Source organism: Patella vulgata, chromosome 4, assembly GCF_932274485.2.
Source record: "Patella vulgata chromosome 4, xgPatVulg1.2, whole genome shotgun sequence".
Lineage (NCBI taxonomy): Eukaryota > Metazoa > Mollusca > Gastropoda > Patellidae > Patella > Patella vulgata.
In genome coordinates this window covers 73,959,953-73,978,580 of record NC_065882.2, presented here as the reverse complement: position 1 = coordinate 73,978,580, position 18,628 = coordinate 73,959,953, and the positions used below count along the sequence as shown (strand labels likewise).

General features: G+C 34.3%; 2 protein-coding genes across 3 annotated transcripts in view; one reads left to right on the top strand and one right to left on the bottom strand.

Annotated features, from left to right (window-relative positions):
- The window catches only part of LOC126819775 (DNA repair and recombination protein RAD54-like), a 31,164-nt gene extending 27,373 nt beyond the window's left edge, over positions 1 to 3,791 (bottom strand). The window contains exon 1 of the mRNA XM_050547997.2: positions 3,655 to 3,791. Coding sequence (XP_050403954.2) covers positions 3,655 to 3,657 — 3 coding nt within the window. The 5' untranslated portion in view covers positions 3,658 to 3,791. The remainder of the gene's footprint in view (positions 1 to 3,654) is intronic.
- The window catches only part of LOC126819770 (histone-lysine N-methyltransferase, H3 lysine-79 specific), a 44,283-nt gene continuing 29,323 nt past the window's right edge, over positions 3,669 to 18,628 (top strand). For both annotated transcript variants that reach the window (XM_050547982.2, XM_050547985.2), the window contains exons 1-9: positions 3,669 to 4,063; positions 4,226 to 4,266; positions 11,252 to 11,329; positions 11,984 to 12,047; positions 14,688 to 14,825; positions 16,473 to 16,563; positions 17,366 to 17,460; positions 17,787 to 17,849; positions 18,320 to 18,375. In XM_050547982.2, the coding sequence (XP_050403939.2) occupies positions 3,986 to 4,063; positions 4,226 to 4,266; positions 11,252 to 11,329; positions 11,984 to 12,047; positions 14,688 to 14,825; positions 16,473 to 16,563; positions 17,366 to 17,460; positions 17,787 to 17,849; positions 18,320 to 18,375 (704 nt within the window). In that variant the 5' untranslated portion in view covers positions 3,669 to 3,985. The remainder of the gene's footprint in view (positions 4,064 to 4,225; positions 4,267 to 11,251; positions 11,330 to 11,983; positions 12,048 to 14,687; positions 14,826 to 16,472; positions 16,564 to 17,365; positions 17,461 to 17,786; positions 17,850 to 18,319; positions 18,376 to 18,628) is intronic.

Genomic DNA, 18,628 nt, shown 5'->3' with positions numbered 1-18,628 from the left:
GGAAATATACCGACAGTAGCATTTTCAATTGTATTTTAAAGTTGATTATCATCATTTGAGAGATTTAAAATCATATGCAAATACTGAGAAAGTTGAATCACTAAAAGAATATGAGTCCATGAATGGTTTAATTCTGTTCTTTATTTACAAAGATATGATGAATGAAAAATTATGCATCCTCTGCAGGGGGATCACGTGGCTAAGTGGGTAAGACGCTGGCTCGCTAGCCTGGAGGTCGGGTGTTCGATCCCTGCATAGGCCGAGAGAGTTCATTCGGATTTTCTGGCGTAGTTTCCCCCTGTCAGTGATGCAGGAGACAGCTGTCTAGTGCACACGGGACCCCACTTTTTCATCCCATCCAAACAACTAGACAGCTGTCCTTGTCAGGCCCTCGTCCTGCACCAGGGAAACCACGTCGGAAAATCCTGATGAACTAACTCGGCCAATGCAGGGATCGAACATGCGACCTCAAAACTAGCGAGCCAGCGACTTACCCGATAAATGTTGAGTACCGGTACACTCTTTTGATGGGCCTCATTTTGTGGGTTACACTGAATATACCATGAATATACAATAGAACTGTGTATATTGAAATATTGTGTATTATAATACATGGGTTATGTGTATTTACTGTGAGTTTTTACAGAATATAACATGAATATACAATAGAAGGGTGTATATTTAAACATTGTGTATTATAAAGCATGGGTTATATGTGTATTTACTGTGAGTTATTACGGAATATATCATAAATAAATAATAGAACTGGGTATAATGAAACACTGTGTATTATAAAACATGACCTGACAATACAATGTAATTACACAATGTTTCTCTAACACTTTCCTGCTTGGGATCAAGAAAACCTTCTACTTGCGCAAATTATAACAGATTAAAATATAACTGAAGCTCTTAGTGTCTGTTCTTAGTCTAAATGAAGCTTTTTAGTGTGTAAAAGGATCTTAAAGTGACGTATTAGTGTCGGCATCAGTCACCGTCTTTATTTACTTTAAATCTATTTTTGTACCTGCAAATGTAGGTGGTGTATTAATTTAGAACTCTTTAATCTATCTATTTATTACACTATTTTAAAATTTGTTGTTTTTATACAGATGAATGAATTAAAATAGAAAAATAATATCTTATATAACCCTCAGTGTATTTACCGATATACAGTATCTGAATTCATATTTAACACTCTACTTTGAAATTACACAGAACCATGATTTTAAGGCACCTGTCACAGACAATGTCAGGCACAAATTTAAGATTAGTCAGGCGCTAATATCCTCTGATGCCTGTCATTTGTCAGGTGCAGATTTGTCAATTTTCTGATTTTTGTCCAACACAAAATTAAAATTATCCGGTACTTCTAAATTAATTATTTCAACGCCTGCACAGAACATAATTTTGTTTATTATTATTACTAAAGAAAATTTCGACAAGGATCCTTTAGTCCAGTGATTCTGTGGAATCACGGTGGCTAAGTGGGTAAGACGCCGGTTCTCTAGTCGGGAGGTCCGGTGTTCGATCCCTGCATTGGCCAAGAAAGTTCATCCAGATTTCCCAGCATGGTTTCCCCTTGTCAGTCATTTGGATGGGACAAAAACCGAGAGAGAGAGAGAGAGAGAGAGAGAGAGAGAGAGAGGGGTTACCACGCGACACAAACTAGGTAATTTCGGGACTAACATACAGTTCAATTTTTTATTTCAATAATTTGCGTGTGCGTAAGGGTCTTTTTTAGCAGTGGGACCAGGAGAGAACCCACAAGGATGGACAGGCGACCCTACTCCTTGTCACATACAACCGGGGAATTTAAACCAGACATTATGATACAGCGTGCACGCGCTAACCATACGTCCCCCCCCCCCCATTTAATTAACAAAACGAAAATAAGAATATCAACATTAAATAATTTCCTGATTTTGATTCAATAGGATTTAAAAAAGGCCCATCAAACATTTTCAGCAAATACATGATGCATGATAGGTGGCGCTGGCCTGGTTTTACAATACCCTATACAATGTTATAGTCTGTAGTGGATGTCCGATATTGACAAATTTTCAGTTCATAATCCTATTTTGGTAAATAGTGAACAGAATGGAACCATTTTTTGACCCATATTCTTATTAAAGATTAAACTTTCACAATATTTTAGTTTGCAAAAGATACAAAATCCACCAAATTTACAGACAAATTAATTATAAGTGGTCTTACTCTTCTGAAATAAACCGAGTTTGAAATTTAGATATATACATCAAGGAAATATTATTATGTCGTGTATCATGGTGTTTTTAAATGTAAGTTTATCTGGTAAAACCCTGAGCCTCTATATGATAAAGCGTTTCTTCTTCTCCATTAAAATGATTAATTTATTTCTTCAATTTCTCATCATTACAACCATAAAAAAATCTCCTGTCTAAAATTAGAATTGTATCCTCCCACACCATATAAATAGATAAATAAGAGGAAGGAAGTCGGCCGCAGAGCTTCCTTTAAATTTCAAGTAATAATTCAAATTTTAAAAAACCAAAAAACAAGACTGTCTATCAGTAATTTGCGGCGTGTGTGTTATGGGACAGTTTATAGTCGTTAGGATGGGATGAAAAGTTGTTTTACCACGACTGACTTCATAAATTAAATGTTGTGTTGTGCTAAGCTAATCAACAAAATATGTTGTTAAGTAGTATATCTTCAATCATGAAATCAAATATAACAACAAAACAATACAATTTAAACATCAGCTTATTACAGTTGATTATGAGGCGCCTTTTGAAACTGGGGTACAAGTCTCAATTGATTACACTATGGACCTCAAAACATACAGTCCATGACGTCTATATCTAAACTGATTACGGACAACAAGTTAGTGACAATTATTATCACCAGTTACAACTCAACCAGGGTACCACTCCTTCAAACATTTCTATTGAATTAGCTCACTCTAACTAGTCTAACCGTCCAAGTATTTCATAATATTTCTGTGGAATATTTCTGTGGAATTTTGTTTATACAAAATCATTTTCGGTTATATTTCACCATAACGTAACTTCGATTTCGGCACAATTTAGTTCCAAGAAAAAACTAAGTCATTGAATGAATTGTGTCAATGAAGATAATACTAGAAAGATCGATATATATCGTAACAAATAAATTCAAAAAGAAATTTGATACAACCTACGCTACTAGTTCAATATTCATTTATCTATAGGCCTACTACCGTATGTAAGTAATATATTTACTACTGCTATAGTATCTACCGTATCATTTCACTGTCACAGCGCGTGTGGCTCACCCAATGTCGTTCGAGTCTGTGGTGACGCAATAAGCATACGTGGGAGGCTAAGAAAAAAATAACAGCTATTTGCGTAATATAAAGGGTCTTCCGAGTTGTGTTAAGTCAGATCAGTTGTGAAATATCATCGCGAGGACATACGATCGAACAAATTAAAGTATAAAGCAGTACATAAAACTTGTGTGAAAATACAATAACTCTGATTAAAAAATATATAGACTAGTTCTAGTAGTGAAGAAAATATTATCGATCGGTTCAATTGTGTCTAGCTCTACTTTTATTTTATAAATCAAAGTTCACAGACTGAAAAGCGGATTCCGTCAAATCATTTTACCACTACGAATTCTCATCCAACTCACCATAGTGTTTATTTTTTACAAGACGGGAACCTTAAATAAACAAACCGTTTGTTAATAGACTTGATAACATCGAAACCATAATTAATATATAAAAATATAATTCTCAGAAAAAGACGAACGTGAAAGTAGTTTCGAAGTTCGCCGCCATTTTCGAGGAAAGGTGGCACTAAAAACGAGGCAACCAATCAGTTTATCAACAGAGGTCACGTGGCTGAAAGGCAGGGACCGACGCTGTATGTAGGTCACAGGGTGAAAGGGTTGTTATGGTCAAATTTAGGGTATTTTCCTGAAAATTTGACCACCGAATGGCGTCTAAGGGTCGGGGGAATCAATGATGGCAATGGAATTGAAGTTACACAGTCCAGCCGGGGCGGAACCAGCTGTGTACAATTGGCCTATTGCTGATACGGTAAGGCGTGTTCCTAAAATGGCATGGTCCGAATTTACTTTCTGGTTTGCTAGCATAGCAGTGAAAATAGTAAAAATAAAATAACATTTGTGGAATTTTTAACGTGAAATTTAATATTTTTGAATGTGTTAGTGATATTTTATTTTTTCCCCTTTGTTTTAGGAAGGAAGGGATGGTGCTTGTGAAATCGTTGACACAATAAGGTAAGCAAAATTATGTCTATTTTTATCTGACTAAAAAGATTGATTCAGATCCCAGCGAGACTACTCGCAGTCTTCTGATTCGCCAATTCATTGATTGACCTGTCTGTGTCCTCCGTTACCCGATCGGGATTACTACATGCCGTGCAGAATTGCCATTCTAGTAACTCTCCCCAACCCAACGCAGTGCATATTTACTCCTTTATGATGATTCCTCTGTTCATAACTTGACCTTACCACTTGACCAAATTGTGTAGGGTTATAAATCTCTTGCCTTATTAAGACACCTTGTTGCTACAAACAAGAATGGCTAAAAAGTAGCCACTGCCAAACACAATCACAATGTGAATGTCAAATAGTTTTCAAAATAATTTAGTAAGATGATGGGCCTTATTACTGCTATTATTATTTATTATAATGTATGCCAAGATTATTAGATATCTTGAGACTTGACATTTACACCAGAATATTACCCCCTTTCCAACCACAAAAACCATTTTTTTTATTAGTAGGTTAAGCTTATTAATGTAGGCTAAAATATTCACTAGAGTTATGACGAAAGATGTCATTCTTATCTCACCCACTGGTTAGCACTAGAAACCACGTTCCTGAATCTATTGAACCAGCCTACTCTACTTTACATCATTTTAATTCTATAGACCATTCTAAAGCTATTTTGTTGAATGCCTTTTGATGTGAACAAAGAAAAAGTGTACGTCTGCTGGCTGTCCAATGATATAAGCTTACATGTAAATTAATAGAAATTGAAAGGCAGATGTGGCATACAGATTCGCAATAAAATATTACACAGAAATCATCCATCTGTGGATAAACAATATTAAACATACTTGAATAGATATATCATCATACAGACATGCAAAACATGTGGTATAATTATACATTTAATTATATTTTTCATTTATTTGAAAAATGACAGCATGAGGATACATTACATAGCACAGCGTAAAATTTACAGTCATTTATTTTGTAATTACATGTAGTTGTAATATTTGTGAAATGATTAAAATAGATATAAGATAGTCTTCCTGTTTCTATGTAGCAGATAATTACGAGTGCTATTAGAATTAACTTTTAAGAACTTTCTAGACCTTTGACTTCCATGACGCCATGACTATTTTGGGGGAGGGGAAAGTAGTAAATGTACATTGTTTGATATTTTGTACTTGACAAAGTCTGTGACAGGTGTCTTATGTCCAGACTTGGTAGTAAGATACATGTACGTATTAAGATAATCAAGAAATCCTATTTCAGTTGTGACTAGTAATTCGTTTCAGTTTTTTAATTTAAAAATTTAATTAGAAAGGGAGACTAATCAAAATTGATGTGACTGAGGATCCTGAGAGATTATCATTTTGCCTTCACTTAATTTCCATTTAAAATTAATCAGAAATGACTGTACTGTACATGTATCCACAACAAATGGAAATACACAAGGCAGTTTAGTTATCAGTTATTATCAGTAATTATTCATATATCTTGAACATGACGTTGACCAACAATGTATGCTCATGTGAGCTATTTTTACATTGCGCCATTCATGATGAGATAAAGTAGTTTGTATGTGAGTGAATGTCACATTGTAGTAATCCTGTATGATTCAAATACAATGTGTACACAGTAAAACATGTGTTTATGTATGTAGGGGGTACCACGTACATGTACGTCACCAGAAATAAACATGGCTATTATCAAATGAATGAATTTATTGATATATTGAAGATATTTTATGGATCTTAAATAGTTATGCCAGATGAAACATAAATTGAATTCCACATAAATTAGTAATATTCGTGAAAAAATTTAGGCTTCTTTATGAGAAATATTTTGTTTTTATTGGACTAGTCATTTGGTCTGTTATCTACGCAGTCATGGGAATGATTTCAGACTTGTAAAATGAAATGGGTTTAACATCCATTTAACACCCAGTTCTGCTCCGACTGCTTTAATGTAGACAGGCATACACCATACAAATTTCAGACATGTACCTACTGGTATGACAAAAGGAGTGGGGTTGTCTGGCGAACGTCATGGGTTTCTCAGACCCAGGGTATTTGGTTCTTTTTTATTACTATCTGAAGCCAATCTCAACATTTTAAAAAATTATTTGTTTCCTTAAAATGATAACAATGTTGTTTGGCTAATTGAATACTCTTGACACTAAGATTTTTATTTCCTTTCTGAAACAATGTATTTATTTTGTTACAGTACAATAAACACATCCTGTTATTAATACTATGGCTATGTGCTTTGTACACATATACATAAATGGCTAAATCTATTTGTTAAGGCCAGCTCAATTTTTTGTCAAGGTCGCCAAAATGTACATGTAAATAAGGTTAAGGCACATGATTGTTGGTGAGATTGTAGGTTAGGGTAAGCATTGGGGTTAGGGTTGGGATTAGCACTAGCCCAGTTTACATCTCGTGACCTATGACAAAAAATTGAGTTGGCCTTATCATTTAGCACTAATCGTACATACGTACCGCCACCATATTTGATACTATAAATGACCTGCTCCTCTAAGTGCATTTTCTGTAGTTGTTCAGATATCAAATCATGGTTATTTTCATTTGTTCAGAAAATAATTGTGGCTTCAGAAATGTGGATAATGTGGTTGTTAAAATGCTTTTGTAATAATCTCGTTATTTAGACACTTTTTGCTTTCCAAGGGTGCACATTGCATGTACAGTGTACATACATGTACGTTATACATCAAATGCAGTACAGACTACATGTAAATATAAACTATCTTGTAATGAAGACATATATTTTATAACGGACAAGAATGAACTTGTAGTCATTGATATAATAATATGTTCTATTTAGGCCTATAAATGAAGGCTTACATGTACATGTAATACTTAAATGTTCAAATAACATGCCATTTTGGGTCTTTAATACAAGTGTAGCCAGGGGAGTTGGATGGCTGAATGGTTAGCGTTGGCACGTTGTATCATAAGGTCTGTAATTGAGTCAACTTGCGTGGTTTTGATTCCTCGGCTGTACGTGACAAGGAGTAGGGTCGTCTGTCCAACCTCATGGGTTTTATCTGAGTCCTCCGGTTTCCTTCCACTGCTAAAGACCCCTATGCACAAGTGAATTATTGAAATAAAATTGATCCAAAAGTTAGTCCTGAAATGAGCTAATTTGTGTCGAGGGGACATTAAACCCCCCTCTCCCTCTCTCTCTCTCTCTCTCTCTATCTCTTGCTCTCTCAGGTGGATCCATTAGTAAGGCTCTGGCTTGGGTTAGATTCTGGTGTTAGCCGAGAAAGTTCTTTGAGAATTTCTGGTATGTAGGTCCTGGCAAGCAACAGTGTCTAGTCATTTGGATCGGCATGTATGTAAAAGAAGTCTTGATAGTTGGAATTCAATTGCTCTCCATCTCTCTGGTACCTGGGTACTTAATATAATATTAATATAAACAAAAAAACAAATGGCTTCATTATCATAGGCTAGACTAAAGACATATATTAAATGATAATGAAGAGTGTATACTGTATAACTATCCGAATAATAAATTATTAAACTAAACAGTTTCCCAATACTGTGAGGAAAATGATGTAAAAGGGATACACATTTGCATCATAATAGTTTGACGAACAGTAACCTAGACATACTTGGTCATGGAGAATAGTCACAGAATTAGAGCGGAAAGCTGTAATAAATCAACATACATTTTCTGTTAATCATGGCATGTAAAGGTGCACAAATGTTACATGCTTTTTGTTTATTTATGGCTGTCGTAAAAGAAAACAAACTACCAAGCTTGTACGTGACCAGGAGTCTAGTCATCAGCCCAATCTCATATGTTTTCTCTGGATCTTCTAGTTTTCTTCACCTGCACGCAAGCGGATTATGGAAATAGAATTGTTATACTATATGTGTTAGGCCTGAAATGACCTGGTTGGGTTGTGTGGACCTTAATTCGTACACACCATTTCTTTCTTTCTCGTACTCTCCAACCTCATGGGTTTTCTCCGGGTCCTCCGGTTTCCTCCCACTGCTAAAGACCCCTACTCGCAAGCAAATTATTGAAATAAAATTCAACCATGTGTTAGTCCCGAAGTGACCTAGTTTGTGTCGAGTGGACGTTAAATCCACTCTCAACAACAACAGGTCTAGAAAATCTTGTAAAGTACTCTTGAAGAAAAAGAGAGGAGGTCTGTAAAGTTTAGTTGCTAGAGTTTACTTAACAATAATTTAAATGTCATATAATAGCATGGTGATATTATAAGTAAATATTTTTTTGTTAGTAAGGAGCTGCTTGCGTACATTTTTATCTGTGAGAGTCTAGTGTGTATGTGAGAGAGTGATAAGTACGTATATTGAGTGATATTATTTATTAGAATCATAGCCTCGCCAAATCTGTGAATATGTGTAAAGCAGATTTGTTACTTATAGCGCAAGATGAAGAAAACAAAATTAATTTTATACATTGTATAGATGAGTGTGTTGTAATCGACAAGTGTTGTTTACATTCGTTACTGTAAATACAACCGATATGAAATTACATGAACATTATAATCTACAATATTTACATACTATGGAAATTTGGCGTCAAATGATTAAACTCCAGAATTTTGCACTTGCTAAATGTTTATTTTTGTAATCTCAACTTTTCTCAATGATATTTAAAGTTATATATGATAAAAAAAACTTTTATTTTCATGCAGACAAAAGGACCCAAAGCCCTCAAGTTGAATTTATGTAACGAGTGAATCATACTTTGAAATGATAGGGTGGTGAGTGGTTGAATTGTGACATGTGGCGTGGTTTTGATTCCCCGGTTCCTGTTTAACCTCATGGGTTTTCTTCAGGTCCTCCGGTTTTCTCCCATTGCTCAAGGCCCAACCCTACATGTACATGCAAGCGAAATTATTGAAATAAAATTCAACCAGGTTAGTCTCGAAATGACCTACTTTGTGTTGACTGTTGAGTAAAGGTTAAAGCGAATCATTGAAATAAAATTGAACCATATGTTAGTCCCAAAATGACCTAGTTTGTGTCAAGTGGGCGTTACCCTCTCTCTCTCTCTCTCTTACTCTTGTAGATCTTTCCTGTGTTCAAAAGGCCTCATTCATGTAATGAGGGAGGCCTACTTTAAAATAGATCCCTCTTAATTTCCTGTTGATACTTGATATTGATCAGAATTCATGGTTATTAGAGGAAGCTATTTTGATGGTCCACTCTCCCCATTAAATAATTTCCTCTAGACCCAACCAACCTGTGAACATTTTCTTCTTCCTAGTTCCTGTTTAAAGATTTTGAATTGCACACTAACTTCAGGATGTTTAAGTATAACATAACATGGATGTATGATAATAAAACAATGGGTCTGAATTCTCTTGCCCCGCTGGTCATCAATGAACTGTAATATGTGGCCACCTCATTAATACCATATTAATACCCTAAACAACCTTTGCATACCTAACATGAAAGGGTCATAAGACAGAGATTATATCACTTAACAATGGATTATTTTTGTAAAAGGAAGACTGATGGATCCCTTTGCCTTGTAGCCATCACGATTATATCACCCTGTGTATTATTAAGGCCATTGAGGAAGTACAGACATTGAGAAAATGATCAATAAGACAGTGAGTGCAATGACTACTATAGCCAACAACAAAGTACAGTAGGGCAGAGCGAACATTGATTTTAGTAATACACCACTGACAGCTATAGTCATTAATTTACAATATATTGGCACCTTTTCATTTCAATAGAACATTAAAACGTGTATATAGGAAAGATATTATAACGGACAACTATGGGATAATTTACATTTATTGATCTCAGTTTCTTCCATTATAAGTCCATCTGTTGATATTGGTATATATAAGCCTATTATTTATTATCGTTGACAATAAAATAGGTCATTGTGCGTCTGTAAACCTCGATCTTCTGCGTGCGTCTGTAAATTTAACTGGCCTGGTCAAAGACCTAGATCTTCTGCGTTCTTGACAATCAGGTTCAGTAACTCTCCAGACAGCCTAGTTGAGTAAGGCCAGAAATAGATTTATTAACCAGAGTTCAAATACCTAGGGTTATTTAGTTATCATAGTCTTGATTAATTAGTACATTTACCATTATCGATAACTCATTATTTTACAGAAGGGCAGTTATGCGAAACTTTAACATTAGCCTAAAGTCATGCCCCATAATTTCTCGAAATGTTAATAGTCAAAGACTCAGTCAAAGAGATGGAATATGGAACTAATTGCGTTTAAACAAGTACATTGACTTTAATAACCTACCATACATTTTATACATCCTATAAACATGTACCTCCCTCCAACAAACAGTGGCCCCAACCCTACTTTTAAAGATAATCTACCTTTAATTTCTGATCATTTCCTTTCACACATGGAGCCACGGTGGCTCGCTAACATGGAGGTTGCGTGTTCGAACCCTGCATTGGTTCCCCCTTCTCAGTTGTGCAGGACAGAGGACCTTGCAAGGCACAATGTATAGTCATTCAGATGTACACATTGTACACATTGGTGTGCACGTGAAAGATCCCTTGGCAGTTGGATTTCAATATAGGAGTAGGCCGTAGTGCTGCTGTCCGGGCAAAATTTTCCTCATAACACACTGTATGGCATATGCTCGTCTTCATTAGCCCAGTCGGAGCAGAACAGTAGGATGCTAAACCCCATTTCATTTCCTTTAAAACGTATCATTTTCTCTGTATTATATCCGAAATTGTGAGGGGAAGTTTTGTCTGAAAGATTTATCTTAAAATGAAATGGGGTTTAACATCTTACTGTTCTGCTCCGAATGGACTAATGAAGATGCAGAGTACAACAGTATGACTACCGGGTATGAGGGAAATTTTACCCTGGCATCAACGGATCAACACTAGGGTTAGTGAGACATTGCCATACTAATCAAGCCACTGTGACCCCCAGTATTTTTACTTAAGTCAATATGTTGATTATACAATTGTTCCATTATGTTTGTAGATGGGTGTGCGAAGACTTTCCAGAGCTGAAGTTGGCTATGGAAAAGACAGTGGGTATAAATGAATATGATACAAAAAGGTAGGATGTTTAAATAACTTAAAAAAAAGTGTTATGGTAAATCAGACATCATTACCAAGATAAAGTCCGTAAAATAATAGGAGTTCAAAGAAAATGTTGGCGCATAAATAAAATATCCTGAAGCATTCTACATGTCACAAAATGATTGATGTCGAGTATTATAATCATGACACAAAAATGCTATATACACATGGTTATGGAAGCAGTTGTCTTCTTTTACCGGTAATTTATAGTATGTTTAAAATTAATACTACTACTATATGTTTACTACTTTTATTTTGTAGTATGTTTAAAATGAATACTACTACTATATGACTACTACTACTTTTATTTTGTAGTATGGTTAAAATGAATACTACTACTATATGACTACTACTACTTTTATTTTGTAGTATGGTTAAAATGAATACTACTACTATATGACTACTAGTACTACTTTCATTTTGTATTATGGTTAAAAATGAATAATACTACTATATGACTACTACTTTTATTTTGTAGTATGGTTAAAAACGAATGCTACTACTATATGACTACTACTTTTATTTTGTAGTATGGTTAAAAATGAATAATAAGTTTATAATTACTACTTTTATTTTGTAGTATGTTTAAAATGAATAACAATACTATATAATTACTACTTTTATTTTTCAGTCGTGAGAGTATGGTAGATTTATGTGATAGATATAATAGAGCTATAGATGGAATACTTCAACTGGTAAGTTTAATAAATGGTACAAGAGCTTATTATGTAAAAATTATTGTTCAACAAAAAATGAACAAAATTACAACATACAATAAAAGAAAAAAAAATCAGAAAAACAAACATATCGACCACACAACAATATTCATTAACAAAACTACGAATACAAACATGCTGATCAAAAATAACAACAACAACAAAAAACCCAACACAATAACAGCCACTAACACAAATACACCGACCACAAAGCTAGAAGAAGAACAACAAAACAACAGCAACACAACAACAACCACTATCACAAACACACTGACCACAAAGCAATAACAACAAACAACACAAAAACAAAAACCCTAAGAAAAACTGAAAAACAACAACAATCACAAACACGCAGACCACACAACAAAAAAACAATAACAGCAACACGATGAAAACAACAATAATATAGAATGAAGGTCAGCATCATAATTTGTAAGCTAATTAGTAATTAATAATAACAGTATGCCATTTAAAGCATAATTATTATAATATGAAATGAAAATAACATTTTTTATGACATTACAAGGCCAGCTTCATAATTGATAATCATGAAATATCATCATTATTAATAAAGACAGTTTTACATTTATTTAATGACTTTAGAAAGTTAATTAACTTCAAAAAGATTTAAAGGAACAAGCTAGTCAGAATTGACTACCAGTAGGATTAAATGGGCGTACACATAGAAAACCTTTGACGTTGGATAATCGTAACCATGCAAGTTGACTCAATGACAGATCTTATGATATAACGCGCATGTGCTAACCATTCAGCCATCCAACCCCCCTCTGATGAAATCAAAGTACCGAGACAAAACCAACAATGTTTGGCAGATAACCCTACTACTACCTACACACATAATGTAATATTATTGAACTACTGACTAGCACGGATAACAGATCTATAAATGGTCTACAGCACACACACACACACACAACCACCACAATGCAGTTTCAACACTCAACACATGTTGAGAAATGTATTCAAATCAACTTCCTTTTCTCCCAAATACTCTCACTCAGATTCTGGGTGGGTTGGTGAGGGTTGGACGGCCAAATGGTTAGCACTTGCTCGCTGTATCATAAGGTCCTTCATTGAGTCAACTGGCGTGATTTTGATTCCCCAGTTGTACCTGACAAGGAGTAGGGTCGCCTGTCCAATCTCATGAATTTTCCACTAGGTCCTTCCTTTTCCTCCCACTGCTGAAGACCCCTATGCGCAAGTGAATTATTGAAATAAAATTGAACCATATGTTCGTCCCAAAATGACCTAGTTTGTGTCGAGTGGACATTAAACCCTATTTCTCTCTCTCATAGCAAAGGCGTATGGGTGGGTGTTAGAATGAATTTGACAACACGACCATATATACACTTTTTTCAACTGTACAGGATTGGCTCTCACACAAAATCATGGACAGGGTGCGGCTTGCGCAATCATCAATATTCATGATATTTGATAGTCATAATCTCACAGATTGTACAGAAAAGTAAGATATTAAAAACCACATCATTTCATAAAACAGATATAAAATCTCTTTAATCAACATGTGTTCTCGTTATATTATTCTTTTATAACAATATAATTTACTTTGATCAGACCTACGATCATAATGATGTCCTGTTAACCTTCATGTGTTAATCAAAACAAAAAATGAAAACAAACCTTGGCCTCGGGCATAAGGAATGAAAAACAAAGCAATATGTCTTGATTATCAATTTATTTGGAGAATTATAATTTGAAAATGGAGACAAATTACATTTTGATTTAGATTTGTATGGTCTCGTGTAATTATTTTGATAAAGGTATTTAGTTACATCCTTGTACTTTTAAAATGACATGAAATTTAATTTGAAATGAAATGAAATTTAATTTGAAATGAAATGAAATTTAATTTGAAATGAAATGAAATTTAATTTGAAATGAAATGAAATTTGATTTGAAATGAAATGAAATTTAATTTGAAATGAAATGAAATTTAATTTGAAATGAAATGAAATTTAATTTGAAATGAAATGAAATGAAATTTAATTTGAAATGAAATGAAATTTAATTTGAAATGATATGAAATGAAATTTAATTTGAAATGATATGAAATTTAATTTGAAATGAAATGAAATTAAATTAAATTTGATTTGAAATGAAATTTGATTTGAAATGAAATTTAATTTGAAATGAAATTGGGTTGGAAATGGAATGAAATGGGGTTGGAAATGGAATGAAATGGGATTTGAAATGAAATAGGGTTTGATGTCATTCTTTCCTACACTGTCTGTGCTATTGAAGATGAGCACACGCCATACAGTGTGCTCTGAGGGACACTATGGCCTATTCTTATTTCAAATTCAAACTGTCGATGTGTACACAGGACCTCATTTTATACGTTCCATCCGAACGACTAGACACTATTTCTTGTCAGGTCGGAAAATCCTGAGGAACTTGCACGGCCATCACTGGGGGTGATCCATCGTCTTCCTCACTGAGTCACCGCAGTTCCCTGAAATGGGGTTTAATATTACATCAAGACAAATACCTGCTAATTTTTATTTCTAGGATTACTGAAACATTTGACTATAATTCAAATCTATTGTATTATTTTAAATTGATATATTTTTGTTTCAGTGGAAAGGCAGCACTCGACCAAACCAACCCAATGCCAAACCATCCCGGGATCACTTAAAACACATCATTCAACAATGTTATAATAAAGCTGTCAAAGATCCTGACAAGTTAAATCAGTATGAACCTTTTTCTCCAGAGGTAAAAAAAAGTTTTTTTTCTATATTTACAAGCACAAGTTACCTTTTATTTGTACCTGAAAATAACAGGTAATTCTGTACTAAGGGTTTACTCATTCACAAGGATTCCTACTGTAAACGGATCTAAGAAATCAAGTAGTATCTAAGAAAAACAAGCAGTATCTATACTAATAGATGGCGGCTACACTACGGCTGTCCCAAGTCAGAAATTTGATGTATAGGGGGTAGCTGGGACCAGGGAGTTACATAGGCTAGGTGGGGTTGGCCAACCACTTCTGGTTTCAGATTTCTACTACTTTTAACCCTTGCAGTGCCTGGGTCATCCGGTAGTTATATAAATATCTTATTTTATTGTGTGTTTTCTCCAGGCCCAGATTTCCTTACCCCTGCTTATTACGGGCAGATAAATTATTGAAATGAAATTGTACCATGTGTTAGTCCCAATATGACATTGTTTGTTATGAGTGGATGTTAAACCCCATTTCTATCACCATGTGATTGGTGCCATATGGCCCAGTTGGAGCTGACATGCCATTAAACTCACATTTCATTTCAAACTCCATTACTCTCTCTCTCTCTCTCTCTCTCTCTCTCTCTCTCTCTTTTGAGAATATCAAATTCCTGGTGTATCAATAATTTAAAACAATAAAATTGATTAAAATGTCTTTGGCTGGTTTAATTTAAAGCCATTGGAAACTGATCAAGAACAAAAACAGGGATTAAATCACTAGAGATGTTCAATAGACATCCAACACTTAGACAAATTTCAAACATCAAAAGAAAATTGTTATCATTTCCTTTTGTCTTTCACCATTTAATTTTATAACATTGTAATAATTTGATTTGACTGTCTGCCCTGCAAACTTTACAGAAAGAATTGAACATGAAATCTCTGTAAAACATTACACATCAAAGAGATTGATTATTTTTGAAGACGAGAATTAGGTCTTTCAACATAGCTTTATTTGATTCTGTTTTATACCTTGAAAATAACAGATAAGATTCCTTTTATTTTTGATCAGGGAACATGTGCATGGATAGACTTCATAACTTGAGTTCCCTGCCATTCAGATTAGCCATATTGTATTAACAATGAGCAATCAACTTTCATTTGGTCAGTGTAGACCTATCTATGGTTAGAGAATGGACTCTAACCAAGTGAGAATAGTTGACAATAGTTGATAGATAAAAATGTGCTATTTCACTTTATAATTTTATTTTTTTACGATTAATTTGTTTGGAATATCTAATTTTATGGCATGTAATATTATTGACAAGTAAGACTGACACATGACCGACTGATATGAGAGCCCAATCGTTACACACTAAAACTTATATAGTATGGAATAGGAAATTTTACCTGCATTTTCATGTTTATAAACCAGTAATTGTTATTGCATAGTTTTAGTGTGTTACTGTTCAATTACTGAATACCATACAAAAACTACAATCAGTTGATTGATTATATGGAATTCATTACCCATGACCATAAAGAAGTCACAATATCTTTAGCTGTTTGACTGCTTATTAACATTGTGTATTTGTCTAATGATAAGCGGAGAGTTAAATACACATTGGGCATTAATTTTGATGGATCTGTGCGCATTATAAGAACTCATTATTATTATGTTGTATGTTTTGTTTGTAGGTATATGGAGAGACATCATTTGAGCTAGTCGAACAGATGATTAATTACATCAACTTCAGTGGAACCGATTATTTTATCGATCTTGGCAGTGGTAAGTATCTCATTAGCAAAACGTGACTGATCGATGTACAGTGATTGTGCTTGCCATTAAGTTTATATCCAATCACATGATTTTAAGAGATTATTAGATTCTGGATAAATACTCTGTTCCCTTTTTACAGAGGTCTGTTGTGGACCATTTATTCCATATATATGCACAAAAAAAATCTGTAAGTATTGAACTTACTTATACATATACGTAATGTATTGTAGCCTATTTCGATATTTTTGTTCATATACTTGCAACCGCCAACTCATTTCACATTTTGTGAGTTCACAATTATTTATTGATGCAAAATAAACCTTGCATTTATAGTTAGCTCATCAATGTCTTTATTATGGCAAGGTGATGTTATGATTTGTACCTTGCAGTAAAGCTTTTGGTGGTTACAAGTTGAGAACGTTCAAATTACTGTAGAAATTGGTCTCTTTTTTTTCCACACTTTAAGTGATGCAAAGATCCAAATGGTAAAAAGAATCCAGTTGAAGATTTGATTTCATGATATATTTCAGGCCAAGAATAATTTTAAAGTTCGTTTGACAGGGTCTTTAGAAACGAATAACCCGCAGACCTTGATAGAACGACACCTCGGATAGAAAATAATAAATTAAATGTCTGTTATTCAGTCATCAAAATGTGTCTGTGCCAACATTTTCTTATTCTGGGTGGATGGGTCGAGATCTAACCTCGGGTTAATCATTTGTATGCAAGTGATGAAATTTTCAGGTGGTCCCTTAGTGTTTTAGATTATGATCAACTACATGTATGAAGATTTTTTTTTTTTTTACTTTAGGTGTTGGTCAGGTTGTAATACAGGTAGCAGCTTCAACTAATTGTAAATATTGTTACGGAATGGAGAAAGCTGATTATCCAGCTGACTATGCTAAGGTACTGTCAATATATTCTTTAATAAGATTGGTAAATACGGTACTGTCAATATATTCTTTAATAAGATTGTTAAATACGGTACTGTCAATATATTCTTTAATAAGATCGGTAAATAAGGTACTGTCAATATATTCTTTAATAAGATTGGTAGATAAGAAACTTGTTGTGGTGCCTAAAGAATCTGTTTTGGTCAGAGGACTTTTTCGTACTCAGCCCCACAGAGTGTAACTATCTGACACTGGAGTTCCCTATTGAAATGCAAAAACCTTGGGTAGTCCCTGTTGAAATGTAGAAAACTTGGCCTAATTAACTGATTGATTTTGTAGGTAATGGACAGAGAGTTTAGAAAATGGATGAAATGGTACGGGAAAAAACATGGAGATTATAAGGTACGATATTTACTATATAAACCCACGACCCACTACTACATAATCCCACGACCCATTACTATATAAACCCACAGCCCACTAATACATAATCTTAGGTGGAAGTGGACGTAAAACCCCAGAAACGAACGAACGTAATACATAATCCAACAACCCACTACTACATTGTCTACAGTTAGTAATGATAGGGTTAATTAATTACATGGTAATATTGATATCATAGCCAAACATGGTATTTTATTGGCATATGTATATAAATCAATTTCCCAGCTACAGTGGCTCAGTGAGTAGGGATATAGCTCATTAACCAGTTGTAATTTTATGAGTGTAAGTGGTAACACTGCTATCCAGACAAGACGTCCCTTACTGCACACTTTATTAATTCGGTTTGTGCAGAACAGCATGACATTAAACCACATTTCATTCCTTCATTCATAATTTATTTTTTACACTTTAATTATTTATGGTTTTAGATAGAGAAAGGAGATTTTCTGTGTGATGAAATGAAAGAGAAAGTCAATAATGCTACGTAAGTATTTTGCTATACAGTTGATTAATTATGATAAACCCCTGTCAATCGAATTGGTTTGAATGGTCTAGAGGGTTTCCTCTAGGGTTCTCAAACCCTCGTTCCCCCCTTTTGTACCCAAATGCAGGGAGCTACTGTTGCATAGTCAAGAGCCCTTTGCATTTGGATTTTGAAGAAATGTAGGTTGTAATGTTGATGTCTGGACAAGATTTCCATCATACATGTAGCACACTACATATCATATGACTTAATT